The sequence below is a fragment of the Dromiciops gliroides genome, chromosome 2 (assembly GCF_019393635.1).
Source record: "Dromiciops gliroides isolate mDroGli1 chromosome 2, mDroGli1.pri, whole genome shotgun sequence".
Lineage (NCBI taxonomy): Eukaryota > Metazoa > Chordata > Mammalia > Microbiotheria > Microbiotheriidae > Dromiciops > Dromiciops gliroides.
In genome coordinates, this window is record NC_057862.1 from 651,454,043 (window position 1) to 651,470,709 (window position 16,667).

Genomic DNA, 16,667 nt, shown 5'->3' on the forward strand with positions numbered 1-16,667 from the left:
AGCTCTGGTCATACTGTGAGGCTGCCCACTTGCACTGGTGCTAGCATTGTCCTCAGTGCCCTTTGCTTTTGCTCATGGTCTTCCATTGGACATTTTGTGTAGTTCTGGGGTGAAAGACATCACTAGTTTCTCTGCATTTTTTGATCACTATTCAACCAATTGTCATTTTCAGATTTTTTTTTTCTGGAATAGGCATGTTGGGACTCAGTCTGGCTCTCTCTCTTCAGGTAATCGATTATCTTGGCCAGAAGACTCTGACTTTAGATTTTTTAAACCTAGTGAGCAAGACTTCTGTTTTATGTTCTGTTTATTGTGGCATCAATTGCATTATTAATGTTTGCCTGTTAATAAGTACTTCCTAAGTGATTTCCTAAGCTGTAATAGTTTACCCAATAACTTTTCCATATCTCTTAAATTCTGAGGTTCAGTAGTAGATGACCCAGCCAACTTTTTTTTTTTTTACTGTTATATCCTTAGCCCTGGAGTATTTGGCCACTAATCCTCAACAAAGCTGAAGAGAGGCTATGTATTTCTTTGACTATTCATTGACTAAGTCTAAATGATGGCCTGGCATTCTTCTGAGATGTTTGTATCAACACATAGTAATAAGGATGTGTCACAATGCAAACACTTCTGTGTCAGGACTTTACCCTTTACCAGTTATGCCTCTCTAACCATTCTCTTGTCTGTTGTTTGGGAATTGGGGTAGATGGGGGGAAAGGGGAAAAGGAAGGGAAGGGAGAAGTGTGTGTGTGTGTGTGTGTGAGTGAGAGAGAGAGAGAGAGAGAGAGAGAGAAACAGGATATCCATCCTTCCATCATTGTCCTTACCTCTTTTGCACTAGCTACCAAGAAAGAGCAAAAGAAGAATGATTACACATACACATGCACGTGCGCGCAGTAACATGCAAACTCCTTGGAAGGCGAAAACATTATCAGTTTGTCTTTGAAAACATCAATACTCAAATGTTTGTTGGATTGGATTGCTGGCTATGGAGTACACATAGTAGAAACTTAAGAAAAAATTACTCTAGGATCTTCCTTTTCTTTCTTTCTTTTTTTTTTGGCGAGGCAATTGGGGTTAAGTGACTTGCCCAGGGTCACACAGGTAGTAAGTGTCAAGGGTCTGAGGCTAAATTTGAACTCAGGTCCTCCTGAATCTAGGGTCAGTGCTCTATCCACTGCGCCACCTAGCTGCCCCTGGATCTTCCTTTTCTGATGATGCTCAGAACTCAGATTGGGATACCCAAAGAACTCACTATGCTCATTCCAGAATTTAGTACAATCTTTCATTTGAAATTTGTGGAACACATATGTAAGGCAGCTTGCATTTTGCATTTATGTGATGACACCAGAGTCCATCTCCCTAATCACATTTTTGTCCTTGCAATAGCTGCTTGGTTTAATTGAGTAAAAAGCATTGATTCTTTACTGGTGGTCCATGAACTTGTTTTTTTTGGGTTTTTTTGTTTGTTTTTTTTTTAAGTTGATAATTGTACTTTGATGTGATTGGTTTCCTTTCTAAGTCTATGTATTTTATTTTATGCACTTAAAAAGGGTCCATAGGGGCAGCTAGATGGCGCAGTGTATAGAGCACCGGCCCTGGAGTCAGGAGGTCCTGAGTTCAATTCCGGCCTCAGACACTTAACACTTACTAGCTGTGTGACCCTAGGCAAGTCACTTAACCCCAATTGCCTCACCAAAAAAGAAAAAAGAAAAAAAAAGGGTCCATAGCCTTCACCAGGCTGTCAAAGGGATCTATGATATAAAAAAAGTGAAGAACCCCAGGCAATGATTTCTCTTTTACTGCTTCTGCTTCATTTCATTCAGTGAGCTATTTTTAGGGCCCATTTTATTTGAAATTTACTTTTTTGCTTTCCCTTATATCAGGTCCTAGGAAACAGCCTCCTTGTTTGTAATTTCTCCAGTTTTGAAGGGCCTGATCTCATCTACAGCCTCCTTCCAAGAAAAGCTCTTTGACCAACTCACAAACCTCAAAAATGTATTATTCAAATCAGTTGGAGTGTTTGCCATGATGAGACTCAGTCACTTAGAAAAAGTGAATTTTCAGTTTGAGTATGCTGCCTTCTCAAGCATGCAACCTACTTTTCCCAGCAAAAACATTTACTAATTCGCATGTAATTCATGTGAATTTCATGAATTTATTAATTCACATGCAAAAAATATTTACTAATTCACATGTAAGGGTAAAAACTTGAATATAGTGTTTAATAAATGTTCATTGATTGATAAGAATTTGGTAGTGATTTCTGCACAAGTGCTGTCATCCATCTGCTTTCTTTGTCACAGGAGAAGGCTCTTTTGGTGGACCTGGGGGTGAATGAAGTATATTCAGAAGTGATTGTGATGTAAAATCAAAAGGCATCATGAAAAACTCATTTCCAAACAAAACAAAACTAGCCTTTCCCACCGCTATCATTTCTCTGTTACAATTAAGGAGTGGCATATCAAGTTGGGCAAAAATAACTTGTGGTCTAAACTTTTTTGTCTTTTTCCTTGATTCATCCTGGAAGCTTTTCTTTTAGATTTTCTGTTTATTCAACCTGAGCTCCAAGATATTCACATGACCAAAATTATTTTAACAGTCTTAATTGTGTGTATACAATGACAGAAATTGTGGGGCTCTTATGACAAGCTATTCTCCTGTTCAATATAAGTTTTTTTTAATTCTTCTTTCGTGGCTGACATATGAGCCTATTCTTCTTACAGGCTATTTGGAGACAAAATTCACAAAGTGCCGAAGCAGGTCTAGTAGGGGTTAAAGAGCACTAGAAATATAAAAGCTGCCATTTTGTCTTGCATAATCTACACATTTAAATCTGGGTCTGGGTGAAATTTTAATCAAGCACCTGAGTAATGTGATATATGATTTGGCAAGCAAAGAGAAAGGAAACATACTGTAACTATACTACAGTGTGATTATGGAACACCTCTAATGCAGTGTACATAATTGGAGGAAATTCCCCAGTTTTGTGGACTTAAAGTCCATTTTCCACTCTGCATTAAAAGTAAGAAATCTGAGGGGGCAGCTAGGTGGAGCAGTGGATAAAGCACTGGGCCCTGGATTCAAGAAGATCTGAGTTCAAATCCGCCTCAGACACTAGCTGTGTGACCCTGGGCAAGTCACTTAACCCTTATTGACCCACAAAGCAAAACAAAACCAAAAAAGAACCTTTTTTTTTTTAAAGTAAAAAATCTGATATGATACTTTAAATTAAAAAAAAAATAGAAATCATCTCAGATATTAGGTGAAATGAGAAGAAATTGAAACATAAACCCAAACACAGAATGAGCTTTGCTTAGGATTAAAGATAGCCAATAGTTGATGAGATACAAATGATCTCGGAATATTATCCCAGCCCAGTCTTATTTTGTGACCAGATCAAAGCTGTGACTTTATGCCAATGATTATATTTGTGTTTTTAGGCACCAAACTTCGAAGAGCAACAGTAAAATCTAGGTCTCTTTAATACTGCAGAGTTGTGGCCAGTAAAAACAAAGTTCTATGAAAATACCAGGAAACAGCAACTCTTTTCAGTCATCTAAGGACTACTTAGACCTCCCTAGTGCCTGAGGGTGATTTTGTAGGTCAGGGCGGAAGGGCATCCCTAGAGGAATGCCATATAGTATGGCATCCTGGCGCCCCCCCCCATCTTTACACAGTTAAAAATCTGATTTTTAAAATTATCATTGGTTCAGCTCTCATGGGGAAAGGGTTACAGAAACATGTAGCACCCGGTAGGTGCTTTATGGGCCTTTGAATCGGAAAGGGCAACATGCTTCTTGAGTTTATGAAAAAGGGGAAAGGATGGTGGCCCCTGCTATGCCTATTGGCATTGGGCATGCAAAATGGGCATGGGGCTGAACCTGGAAGACATTGGACAAACGTGGCTTTTAAAGGGGGAAAAAACCCCCAACCATCACCCTGATGAGACTTATTCAGGTCGTTTTAGTGTTTAGACTCTATCTCTTCAATTACAATCTACTCAAAAATGCCATCCTGTTATGCAAACTTATGCCCTGGCTATGGGAGGAAAAGCTCATCCTTCTTGCAAGAGGGCCCTGTTCATAAAAGATGCATGAAGTTTCTTTGTATGCCTAGCATTGCTTGGTTTGAATCTTCCTCTCTCAAATGTGTGTGGCCCCTGTTAGTTTTGAACAAACTTCCCCTGGGACTTGTTACTACAGACTGTACTGATCTGCTGGTAGTGATTTGAGGGTTGTTTCCTGTTCTGCTTTACCACCTCACAGGGTAGCTCTGAAACCTTACCTACCTCAGACAGGAAGAGAATATTCACGGGACTAATTACTACATTGGGTTCAGGGAAGATAATTGGGCATCTTCATTCAGATGTTCAGATTGCAGGCTATGCTATGAGGACACATTTAAATTCTGAGTCTCCAAGCAAAGCTTACCAAAGCCTCCCCACCCCTACCCAACTCCCCTTTCTTTTTGCACAGTATGCAGTAGCATCTTCTTTTTAAAGACCTCCAAGCATTTCTAGGATTGTTTGGTTGTTATGACCACTCAATTTTGATGTCATGTCTTGCCCTGTTTTTTTGGAGGGGAAAAACAAAAACAAAACAAATCTGAGGTTAGCAAAATGAACCATTAAATAAATGGACACAAATGTACTAGAGATCTTAAAAAAAAAATTTGTGTGTCACTATTTGGACAAAAAGTGGCCTTAAAAACCAATGTCTAGCAGTTTTTAAAAAATCAGCATTAGACACAATGTTCAAATTATTTCCCAAGATGCCTTCTTTAAGTCGATCGATGCATTTCCTGCAACATTTTAACAACTTTATGAACAATTTCTTAGTAGTATTTTAGATTTAGGAAAATCTGAGGTGAAGGTTTGCATTTATTTGACAACAGAAACCTTTGTCTCTGAAACAAACAGCCAAGAACTAACATTAAATTTGTTTTGATCCATTCTTGACTAGCCTACCTGTTACCAAGGGTGATAAATAGAATTTGTTAAAGCAACAGTTGTTAAAGCAACTGGTAGCTTGGCTTAGTGGTGAGTGTGTGTGTGTGTGGGGGGGGGGGGGGGCTTGGAGAGGCAGGAGGAGGAAGGAGAAAGTGGGAGAAAGGGAGAAGAGATAGAGGAAAGACGAGAAGGAGAGACAGAAGAGGAGAGAGGAGAGACAGGGACAAAGACACAGAGACAGACTGGCAGGCTATGAGGCCCTGGACAAGTCAACTAACCTTTAGGCAACTTTCTAAGGTGATCAATTTTGGAGAAGGTGCTGCCCTTGCTTTGCCAATGAAATCACTGGCCCAGTCCCTATCCTAACTGGAGTTTAGCTTTCTCTGTTAAAAAAAAAAAATGGCCTGAATCAGCCAGGTGGGTTGAATCATCCCGTTTTAAACCGGCCTTTCTCTCTACCAGAAACTAAGATCAGCTCTCTTCTTCTGCTCCTCTAATTCCTTCCCTTCCATTTTACTCCCAAGCCTCCAATGCGCACAGCGCAGTTTAAAATGCTCTTCTCCCCCCAAACCCCATGGATTTTGCACCTCTTAATTTAAAAACTGAACTAAAAAGCCACTCTGTGGCTAGGGACCCTGTGGGCCGGATACCCCGCACCCCGCAAGCGCTGGTCTGGGAGCTGGGTAGGCCTTTACAACCACCTAGAGCTCTGCTCCTACAGGTCAGTGCAGATACCTTTTCCCTCTCCCAGGGCCCCAAGGCGTTGACAAGTCCCCAGGCACCCCCCGCTCCCCCTATCCTCCCCCCGGCTCCCGGCCCTCTCCCAGATCGCGAACAGCCCGGACAGCGGCAGGAAACAGATTGTTGATGCTGTTCCCTTCGGCGCCGGCCCTCCCTCTGCCCGCCGCGGCGGCTCTTCCCCAGTCGGTCGGCTCTCCTCCCCCCGCTCGTGGGGCCCCAGGCGCCTGCGCGGAGTCGCGCCGGGGGCGGGGCCCGGATTCCTGTCAGCGGCGGCGGCAGCGGCGGCGGCAGCGGAGCCCGTCAGTTTTCGCCGAGGAGAAGCTAGACCCGGAGCGCCGTTGCCTTGGGCCCGCGTCTCCCCGCCGGCCCTCGCGCCTTTGCCCGTCGCAGCTTCGCCCGAGCGGACCTAGTTGAGCGCCGGCCCCCCTGCCCGGTGGGGGCTGCCTCGCGGCGGCCTCGGAAAAGCGGCAGCGGCAGCGGCGGCCGCCCTCGCCCTCGCCCTCGCCTTCGCCCTCGCCCTCGCCCTCGCCCTCGCCCTCACCCTCGCCCTCACCCTCGCCCTCGCCTCCCTCCGCGACCCCTGGCCTCCTCGAGCTCTAGCCGCCCCCGGCCCGGTGCCCGAGCTCCCGCAGAGGAGGTGCCGCCGCCCCCGCCGCTCCCCCCCCGCCCTCGGGCCGGGCCGGGTCGAGCTGCGATGCCCTCGGACTTCATCTCATTGCTCAGCGCCGACCTAGACCTGGAATCGCCCAAGTCCCTGTACTCGAGAGGTGAGTCACCCGGGCGGGGGGCACCCGTTGGGATGCCGTGGGGGTGGGGGACACGGCCGAGGAGCCGGGATGCCATGGGGGCGGGGGGGGCACGGCCAGAGAGTCTGGATGTCATGGGGGCGGGGTGGCACAGTCAGGGATCCTGGATGGCATAGGATCGGGGGGGGGGCACGGCCAGGGAGCCTGGATAACAAGGGGCGGGAGGAGGGAGACTTGGCCAACGAGTCGGGCCCCGGGGGGGCACCAACCAGGATGGCATAGGGCCAGGGGGCACGGCAGGCGAATTGGCATGGCATGGAGTGTGTGTGTGTGTGTGTGTGTGTGTGTGTGTGTGTGTGTGTGTGTGTGTGTGTGTAAGACAGCCGGCGAGCCAGGCCCGGGGGTGGTGAGACGGGCAGCGAGCCAGGATGGTATGAAGGGTGGGGGGGCGGTGTCACGGCCAGCGAGCCAGGCCCAGGATGGGAGTGGGGGGGCTCTGGGCAGCAGTTGGGGTGGCATAGAGGCGGGGGTGGTGGAGAACGAGACGACCAGAGAGCCAGGCCCGCGGGGTGGGGTGTTGAAGGGCCGCTGGGCACTGGCAGGGATGACATCGGGGCGGGGGACACATGGGGACCGATGGGGGCCATGGAGATTGTGTGGGGAAAAGGGGGAGGAGCGGGATCTCTTCCTTCTCCTCGCCCCCTCCCCGCTGTCCCCTCCTTGGCTCCCTCGGGCCGCCCGTGCTCACTTAGTGCCTGGATGCCGCCTGCCCGCTGCTGCTGCTTCTCGTCTCGTCTCGTCTCTGCGGCATTAATCGCTTTAACTATCTCCCCGCCCCTTTCTCCTCTCCACCATTCCACCTCCCCCCCCCCCGCAGCTCCCCCTCCCCTTTCCGCTGCTCTTCTCCTGCGGCCGTCGGCCCGGGGCCTCCCGGCTTGCTCGGAGATTACTCACCACGTTCCCCCCGCCCCGCCGGACCGTGTTGCTGGGGTCGGTCAGTGGAGGCTGTTCCTGCCAGGGCCCTACCCAGGAAAGTTGCCTTGCCGGGCCCAAGAGAGCTGGGTGTTGTGGCGTAGTACCTGGTTCTGGGCATAGAGAGAGGGTCCCATTCTTCCCCCATTCTAGTTTTTAGTGCTGGCTCTCACCTCCTTTCCCTCTCCGGTCCCCAGCGTTAGCCCTGGTCTAGTCTCCTCCTTAGCCATCCTGGGACAGCCCCCCCCCCCCCCCCCCCCCCCCCCCGGCGCCTTTTCTTCTCCGTCATTTAGACAAGGAGAGGCCCAAATTTTCATCTCCCTGCCTCAGAAGCATTCTCTGGGCCCAGAGTGATTATTCTCCCTGCTTTTTCACATCGATGTAGGTCTTCACTATATATAAATTTTATTACTCTGGCCTGTCTCTAGGGTACCAACGTAGACAAACTCCCCACTTCTTGGAGAAGCTTAGGTTTTTTGCCATCTGCAAAGGTGGCATTAGAAAGGCCTAAACCAAACTCCCTTGGCTAAAGCCTCTAGGGAATTTCCAGGAGCTAAAGTATTAGCACCTGAGCTTGATGTCCTATGAGGTTAAATTCCTATACTGGACACCACAAGAATGTGTCAGAACAGGTTCCCTGTGCAAGGGGCATCACACCAAAATTCTCCCACTATAATATTAACCATCTCTTAAGCCACTGGTAAAGGGAGAAGAGGATCATACTTTTCAAAACCGTTTTATAATGTGAATTCTCTTCTTTAGAGTTATGATTGGGCTTAAAACCAGCCTAGAATGATTAAACTATTTTACTTCATTTTCACCAGAATTTTCACTGAAGGGGAAGAAGAAATTAAGATTTTTAAAATCTATATTGATTGAGATAAAAATATTTAATTAGAGCTGAATAAGAGATTTTGGTCTCTAACTTTTCAGTTAGTTAAATTGAGTTTGCTCCTGAGTTTGTACATAGAGCCCAACTTAGTAACTGTAACCAGTGTCTGTTGTTCTGGTGACTTGAGTTGGCTGTTACCATCATATTGAGTATAAAATGACTTTTAGGCAACAGTATCTTAGAAGGTGTATGGAAATATTGTAGTTTGGGTATCAAAAAGAAGACTACAACCAAAAAAAGTGATGGTTTTTAAGAGAACTATGTTCTATAAGTAGTAAGAAAATTAACAGGTATTGGAATAGTAATCAGGAATATTTTTCACAGATAGGCTTTATTACTTAAAGGTTATTTCAAATCACAGAAGAGTGGTATACTAGCTCTAGTATTATTAGCAATTTTATTCAGCATAAAACTACTTAGTGCCTTTTGTATTTTTTAGATCCTCTCAAGTCATACCCACCACAGACTTTTCCTAGATCTGGACTGTTGGAAGGTCAGCAAGTATCATTTTAAAGTATTTTGTGTCAGTATGCAAAAGCTTTCCTTAAAATGGGGGGGGGGAGTCATTTAAGAAAGTTTGGAATTTTGCAAACTCCCACAATGTTCCCCCACCCCCCAATAGAGCATTCGATCCTTCTTTTAGAAGGATAATCCAGTGGATTTAATTACTGGGTGTGGTATCAGTAGTGGACTGTCATAGTCTCAGATTTGACTATCAGTGACTTGAGGAAACCTGAAAAACATAAAGGAATCATTAAAAAGTTTGTTTATCCTTTAATTTAAAATTATGTTATCTTTCGGGGACTCAGGTTTAAAATTTTTGCCCTTTCAATAACAGTTGTCAACTTCTGTCTTTTATGACTTAATAACACCAGTCTGTGATTTTATAACAAATAGGAAATTTTATGAAGGAGATAAAAGTATGGACATAATATTTGGTGAAATTAATTCTTTTTAGGAGGCTCATTCATATGGTCTAAAAATAGATTTGCTTTATGGAGCACTTTTTACTTTTAGCATTTAGTGTTTTATATATTTGGAGTACTCTAATCAGTTAGTTCTTTTAAAAAACTTCGTTATTATCACATCCATTTTAAGAATAAGTAGGTTCTATATAATAGAATGATAGTTTCATTGCAACCATCTTTTTTATTCTGTTATGTTATGTGAATGTTGGTTTTCTTTTATAAATTAAAATTAAATAAAATTTTAAAAGAATAGGATCAAGTAAGCAGGCATATATAATTATTAGTTAAGATAGGTTTTTACAAAGAATTTGAGAGTTATACTAAATATTAAATTATATATATGTAGAATAATTTAAAAACTTGAATGTTGACTTTAGTTGGTTAATGTGTTGAGATTTTAATGTTATGTCTAGGTAAAATAATCTATTGTGCCACTTTCTAGAACAGCAATTAGTTTGCTAGTTTGAGGGAGGTTATTATTCAGTCCCTGTGGATTATAAGTAGTATGTGATCAATGCCTAGTCTGCATCTTGTCCTATTGACCATTAATCTAGAGGATAACTCTTTGAAAATAATTTCAATATGAATTTAATCTTATTTTGTTACTTTTTGGCATTAAGTTGTTTTAGCAGAGTAACTTATATTAAAAAGTTCTCACATGAATACTTATGTCTTTCTTTTACAAAAAAATATGTTGTGTATAAAGTATTACTGACATTTTGCAAATTTAAGTGAGCTTTTAGAAGCATTTCTTGTAATAGGTGAGCTTTGACCCTCATTCTGTTTAGTTTGTGATCATGTATTGAAGTTTTTCTAGCTGTGTGATTGCATCCATTTCTATGGCAACAAATCAGTGTCATAACCTTAGAGATTATAATCAGAGTTGAAGTATGAAAAAAACAAACAGGGTTTAACTTTGAAAAGTTGATAGGAAAGGAAAAATAACAAAATGATGAATATATACATATAGGAATAGGGGCTGGATTGGTGATTGCTTTACTATCGGAAACTCTTAGATAAGGAAACTGTCTACTAAAGCAGGCTGGCTATCATCTTTACTACAGAGTATAGTCTTAGAGAATTGCCTAGAGAGCATTGAGAACTGATGTCCATATGTTGTGCCAGTGGAACATGAACCTAGATTCTTCAGGCTCTCTAAGGCTGGCACGATATCCACTGTGCCATACTGTGTATATTTACTTAAAACTGAATTCTTTCCTATCATTTGGGGATACTACTGAATTTTTGAAGGTATAAACAGGCATTATTTCTGTCCATTCTCATGTAAAATAAATGTTTAATTTAGAACAGTCCTTAGGCATTGATATTTCAGTTTAATTAAAAAAGCATTTAAGTGTTCCTGGTGTGCAGGGCACTGTGGTAGGTTTTCTTAAATCTTAAACTATATTTTCCATATTGATAGATCTTATTATGTGAAATGAACATAGTCATGGCTTTTCCTTTGCTTTGATAAAGGGTATTATTGGAAACTAATTTTCTCTTGTAGTTGGCTATTTAGTTTATACTTGCTAATTCATTGTATTAATTTTAAATATAAATTATTTTTAGGAAACAAACTTATTGATAATAGGCCCTCTGACACAACATAGGGACCCCCTTTTATGTTTTTGTCATTAAGATAGGTTTTATCATCAGTCATTAAGTTGCTATAGGAATTTGACTTTACCTCTTAGATGAAAGCTAATTTGAAGAATGATAGAAAGAGGCAAAATGATATAACGGAAAGAGAAGCATCCTTGAAGCCAAGAATACCTAGTTTCAAGTTTTGCCTCTGACATATTGGTTGGTTGACCCTTGACAATTCTAAGTGCTCTGGGCAACTCTCTAACACTTGAATTGAAGAGAAGGTGTCATCTTGCATTGGTGACACATAGATGCTCCTTATATAATGAAACCACAGGTTCAGTTCCTATTCCCTATAGTACAAATGTGGGTGCCCATTTTATCCATCAACCATTGTAGCATAATGAAAATTCTCCATTCTAGTTTCTCTTGCCTCTGTCCCTTAGCCCAAATCTAACATAAGAGAATTCACTTTAGCATGTTTTTTGATTGTAAGTTGTTTGAGGATAGGGACTGTCTTTTACCTTTTGTTTTTTGTATCCTTAGTGCTTAGTTCTTAATGCCTGGCACATAGTAGGTCCTTAATGTTTGTTGATTGATTGTGTTAGTACCTTTTTCTTGTTATCAAGTTTCAGACTATAAGTTTTTCTTTATATGACTATAAGTTTTTTCTTTTCTTTACTCTCACCTATTTCTATTTTATGTACTCTTAATTTGTATATGCAGCTCATTAGGGCTAAACCTACACAGGGTCTCTGCTTTATTCCCCACTCCCACCCCATTTGGCTTAGACAGTATAGATCTGTCAGTCAATAAACATTTATTAAGTGCCTGCTATGTACCAGGTACTATGCCAAGTGCTGGATAGATAAACAAAGGTATAAAAGACAATGTTTGCTCTCAAGAAGCTCACAGTCTAATGGAGAGACAACATGCAAATAGCTATGTGTGAGTTATAGACGGGATAAATAGGACATAATCCACATAAGGAAGACCCTAGATTTAAAAGGACTTGAGGGGCAGCTAGGTGGCGCAGTGGATAAAGCACCAGCCTTGGATTCAGGAGGACCTGAGTTCAAATCTGGCCTCAGACCCTTGACACTTACTAGCTGTGTGACCCTGGGCAAATCACTTAACCCCCATTGCCCCGCAAAAAAACAAAAAAACCCAAAACCCAAAAACAAACAAACAAAAAAACAAATAAAAGGACTTGATAAAGATTTCCTGTAGATGGTGGGATTTTAGCTGGGACTTGAAGGATGCCAGGAGGTGGAAGATGAGGAAAGAGAATTGCAGGCATAGGACTTTTCTCTTAGGGGAAGGAAATCAATCCCTAATTTTGACCTATTAAAACACTAAAATTCCCTATTGTCTTCATTTGGTGTTTTTCTGGGCAAGAAAAACTTCTACATGTTGGTCCTATATGAAATTGTGAAATAGTTACGTGGAAAAGCTTTGCAATACTATTATATAATGGTTACTTAACATTTACATAGCATTTTAAAGTTTTCAAGGTGCTTTACATACATTATCTCATTTGAACTTCATAAACTTTCGAGGTGTAGGGACTATGGATATTATCATTACCATTTTAAAGGTCTGGAAAATGAGGTGAAGTCATTTGTTTACAGCCACACATAGTATCAAAGGTGGAATTCATATTCAGGTCTTCCTGATTTTCAAGTCTAGTACTCTGTCTTACCACCTTTTCATATAATATTGAAAGCTTGGTCTTCAAAGTGTGGGATTCAAGTATCTAGTCTAATGTAACCTCCTAAAATCTTTTTATGGAGACCCTCTCACCCCAAATATGGTTGATGCTAAATATGGAGTATCTTTAGGGAAAGAACTTTGGAGTTACAGCTGGCTTGGAGATAGTTTAAAAACATCTGTACCAGTCAATATAGTTTGAACTGGTCCAAGTGATTTTGCTACTTCTTGATAATAGATACTTCTTCCAATTTTCCCCCAATTATCAGTACACCAACATTACATAGGCATCTGCCTCTGACAAATATTTTACAGTTGTATATTACCATGGACCTAAATGAAAACCATTTTTAAAAAGTTTTGACTATATCCCTGGACTTCCTTTCATCCTGATTTTGGTACTAAGGTGGTTGTATTCTTGTTTTGTTTTTTTTTTTTTTTGTGAGGCAATTGGAGTTAAGTGACTTGCCCAGGGTCACACAGCTAGTAAGTGTTAAGTGTCTGAGTCTGGATTTGAACCCAGGTACTCCTGACTCCAGGGCCAGTGCTCTATCCACTGTGCCACCTAGCTGCCCTAGTGGTTGTATTCTTGAACCTAGTACATAATAAGATCTATTATGATATTTTACTGGAAAGATTTTGTGGTAAACATTTTAAGAATAAAATAATTTTCATAGCTATTATACATACCTATTACCAAAGCTTAGTTTTGGTAATAATCCATTCTAGTTTCTTGTTTCCAGGAGTCTACCCCTGCCTCTCCTTGATTTTTCTACCTCCTGATTTTGTCTTCTCTCAAGCTTTTATCAGACTGTAAGTGTTGATATTAGAATTACCATAAGCATAGGGAATATCTGGTTCATGATCTATCTCCAGTTTCCCTTCTTACTTCCATACTTGTGTGTTCCATGAAGCAGAAAAGAGAACAACAACAAAAAAACATTTTCATGACGTTGCATTATAGTTTACATTTCAAATAACACATAGTTAAAGAAAGAAAACGTGTAAATTAATACTGTTTTTAATGAGAGAGGAACCTAAGTGTTTTCTGAAAGCACTGAGAGATCTTTACCAAATTTTCAAATAAAATAGTTTCTTTTTATAATCCTATATTGTCATTGTCCATACTTGTTGCTGAAGTTCCCACCCACCCACCCAATTTGGTTTTGTTTTTAGAATTAGGCATTTTGGGGGCAGCTAGGTGGTGCAGCGGATAGAGCCCTGGCCCTGGATTTAGGAGGACCTGAATTCAAATGTGGCCGCAGACACTTGATACTAGCTGTGTGACCCTGGGCAAGTCACTTAACCCTCATTGCTCTGGAAAAAAAAAAGAAAAAGATAGAATTAGGCATTTTATTTAAAAGCAGGATTCTTTTCTTACTAATTCTTTCTTTTTGAAGGCACAAACCCCATTTATTTTCTTTTTTCTTTTTTTTTTAAATGTATAAGGTATTTTATTTTTTCCGTTACATGTAAAGATAGTTCTCAACTTTTGTTTATACAAGCTTTACAATTTCAGATTTTTCTCCCTCCCTCCCCTCCCTCCCCCCTCCCCTAGACAGCAGGTAATCTGATATAGGTTATGTCTATATATCTCTATACGTATAGATATAGATATATACACACACACATATATATACACATAATAACATTAATCCTATTTCTTCATTAATCCTGTTACAAGAGAAAGAATCAGAGCAGTGATGCAAAACCTCAAAATAGAAAAAAAAAAAAAACAGCACCCAAAACAAAAGAAATAATATGGTTCAATCAGCATCTATACTCCACAGTTCTTTTTTTCTTTTTTTTTTCTTGGATTTGGAGATCCTCTTCTATCATGAGTTCCCTGGAACTCTTCTGTACCATTGCATTGGTGAGAAGAATATAGTCCATCACAGTAGGTCAACACTCAATGTTGATGATACTGTGTACAATGTTCTTCTGGTTCTGCTCATCTCACTCATCATCAGCTCACGTAAGACCCTCCAGGTTTCTCTGAACTCTTCCTGCTCATCATTTCTTACAGCACAATAGTATTCCATTGTATTCATATACCACAACTTGTCCAGCCATTCCCCAATTGATGGGCACCCCTTCAACTTCCAATTCCTTGCTACCACGTAAAGAGCAGCTATAAATATTTTTGTACATGTGGGTCCCTTTCCCCCTTCCATGATTTCTTTGGGCAAAAGACCTAAAAGTGGAATTGCTGGGTCAAAGGGTATGCACAGCTTTATTGCCCTTTGGGAATAATTCCAAATTGCTCTCCAGAATGGTTGGATCAGCTCACAGCTCCACCAACAATACATTAGTGTTCCAATTTTCCCACAGCCTCTCCAACATTTATTATCTTCCTTTTTTGTCATTTTAGCCAATCTGATAGGTGTCAGGTGGTACCTCAGAGTTGTTTTAATTTGCATCTCTTTAATCATTAGAGATTTAGAGCATTTTTTCATATGGGAATAGATAGCTTTGGTTTCTTCATCAGAAAACTGCCTGTTCATATCCTTTGACCATTTCTCAATTGGGGAATGACTTGGATTCTTATAAATTTGATTTAATTCCCTATATATTTTAGAGATGAGGCCTTTATCAGAAGCACTGGCCTCAAAAATTGTTTCCCAGTTTTCTGCCTCCCTTCCAATTTTGGATGCATTGCTTCTGTTTGTACAAAATTTTTTTAATTTAATATAATCAAAATCATCCATTTTGCATTTTATAATATACTCTATCTCTTGTTTGGTCAAAAACTGTTCTCCTTTCCAAAGATCTGATAGGTAGACTATTCCTTTCTCTCCTAATTTACCTATGGTATCACCTCTTATGTCTAAATCATGTATCCATTTTGACCTTATTTTAGTATTATTTTCAATTTAAATGATCTGGAAACATTAGTAGTACCTAACCTGAAGAGTTATGGTGAACAGTTTCTTAAATAAATGAAAGCCCTCCCTACCCTCAGGTATCTTCCCCATCAACCACTAAAATTGAAAAAGGAAAAATGAGAAATGCTTCAAAAGTAGGATTCTTATATCAATGTGTTTTCTCCTTGTTATCTTTGACAATTATGATGAAAATTTAAAATACTTAAAAAATTATGTGGGAAGAGGTAGTAGTAATCCTTTTCCTCCCTGAAAATTACAAGCATTCACTTCAATGGAAAGTTAGAAATTTTCTTCCCTATTTAGTAACAGCTGTTTACAAAAATATAACCTGATGTTATGACAAGTAGAGATACATTTTCTTGGGTTTTTGAACTGAGCCATGTTACTTAAGACTTGTAACTATTTTCTTTATTTTTATTTCCTAAGGTGGGTCAGGGAATATGGCACTGTACTTGTAAAGAGAAAGACTCAAATGGTACTTCAAATGCTTTACTTACTAGCTGTGTGACTGGGCAAATCACTTAATCTTTCTCAGCCTCAGTTTCTTAATTTGTATGTAAAATGGGGATAATAATGGTATATACTTCATAAGGTTGTTGTGCGATCATATGAGATCTTTGTAAGGGACTTTGTAAACCTTAAAGTGCTACTTAAATGACACATTGTTATCCAAAAGATGATTTGGGATTTGTTTTTACTTTGACTATCTAGTTGATTAGTAATATTTATTTTTTCTTTTCAGCCTGGGGTGTTACCACTTACTTCCTGTGTCCTTTTACCAGAACATTTCAAATTTGTTGTTGATTTTTGAGATGCTATTTAATAAGAGTATGTAATACTGAGAGTACTTTGCTCATTTACCTTCTTTTTAAAAATAAATTTGATTGTGATTTTAGAAAATCCTAAAAAAATAAAAAATTGATAATGGTAGAGCTGTGTAAGAATTACTTGAGACAAAGGAAAATAATTATACTTAGTGACTTTGGCAATAAACCTTGCAACTTTTACATCTCTAAAAAAACCTTTGTGTTGTGGTTTAATAACAAGTTCAGGTGATTTTGCTGTGTATTCTTTAATTCTTCATCACAAAATCACACTTTTATCACATTGGATATTATTAAATACACCTTTGATGAACAGTCCATATTTTCAAATCTGCTCTTGATCATTGTCCATAAGTTTTCTTTCTTTCTTTTTTTTGGTGAGGCAATTGGG

The 16,667-nt window shown here is 40.5% G+C and overlaps 1 protein-coding gene across 3 annotated transcripts in view; it reads left to right on the forward strand.

Moving 5' to 3' along the window:
* The first annotated feature begins 6,205 nt into the window (after positions 1–6,205).
* Positions 6,206–16,667, forward strand: part of NFAT5 (nuclear factor of activated T cells 5) — a 150,424-nt gene continuing 139,962 nt past the window's right edge. For 2 of the 3 annotated variants that reach the window (XM_043982127.1, XM_043982128.1), the window contains exon 1: positions 6,206–6,462. In XM_043982127.1, coding sequence (XP_043838062.1) covers positions 6,390–6,462 — 73 coding nt within the window. In that variant the 5' untranslated portion in view covers positions 6,206–6,389. Of the gene's footprint in view, positions 6,463–8,744; positions 8,799–16,667 lie in introns of all 3 variants that reach the window. The other variant, XM_043982136.1, reaches the window with a different exon arrangement.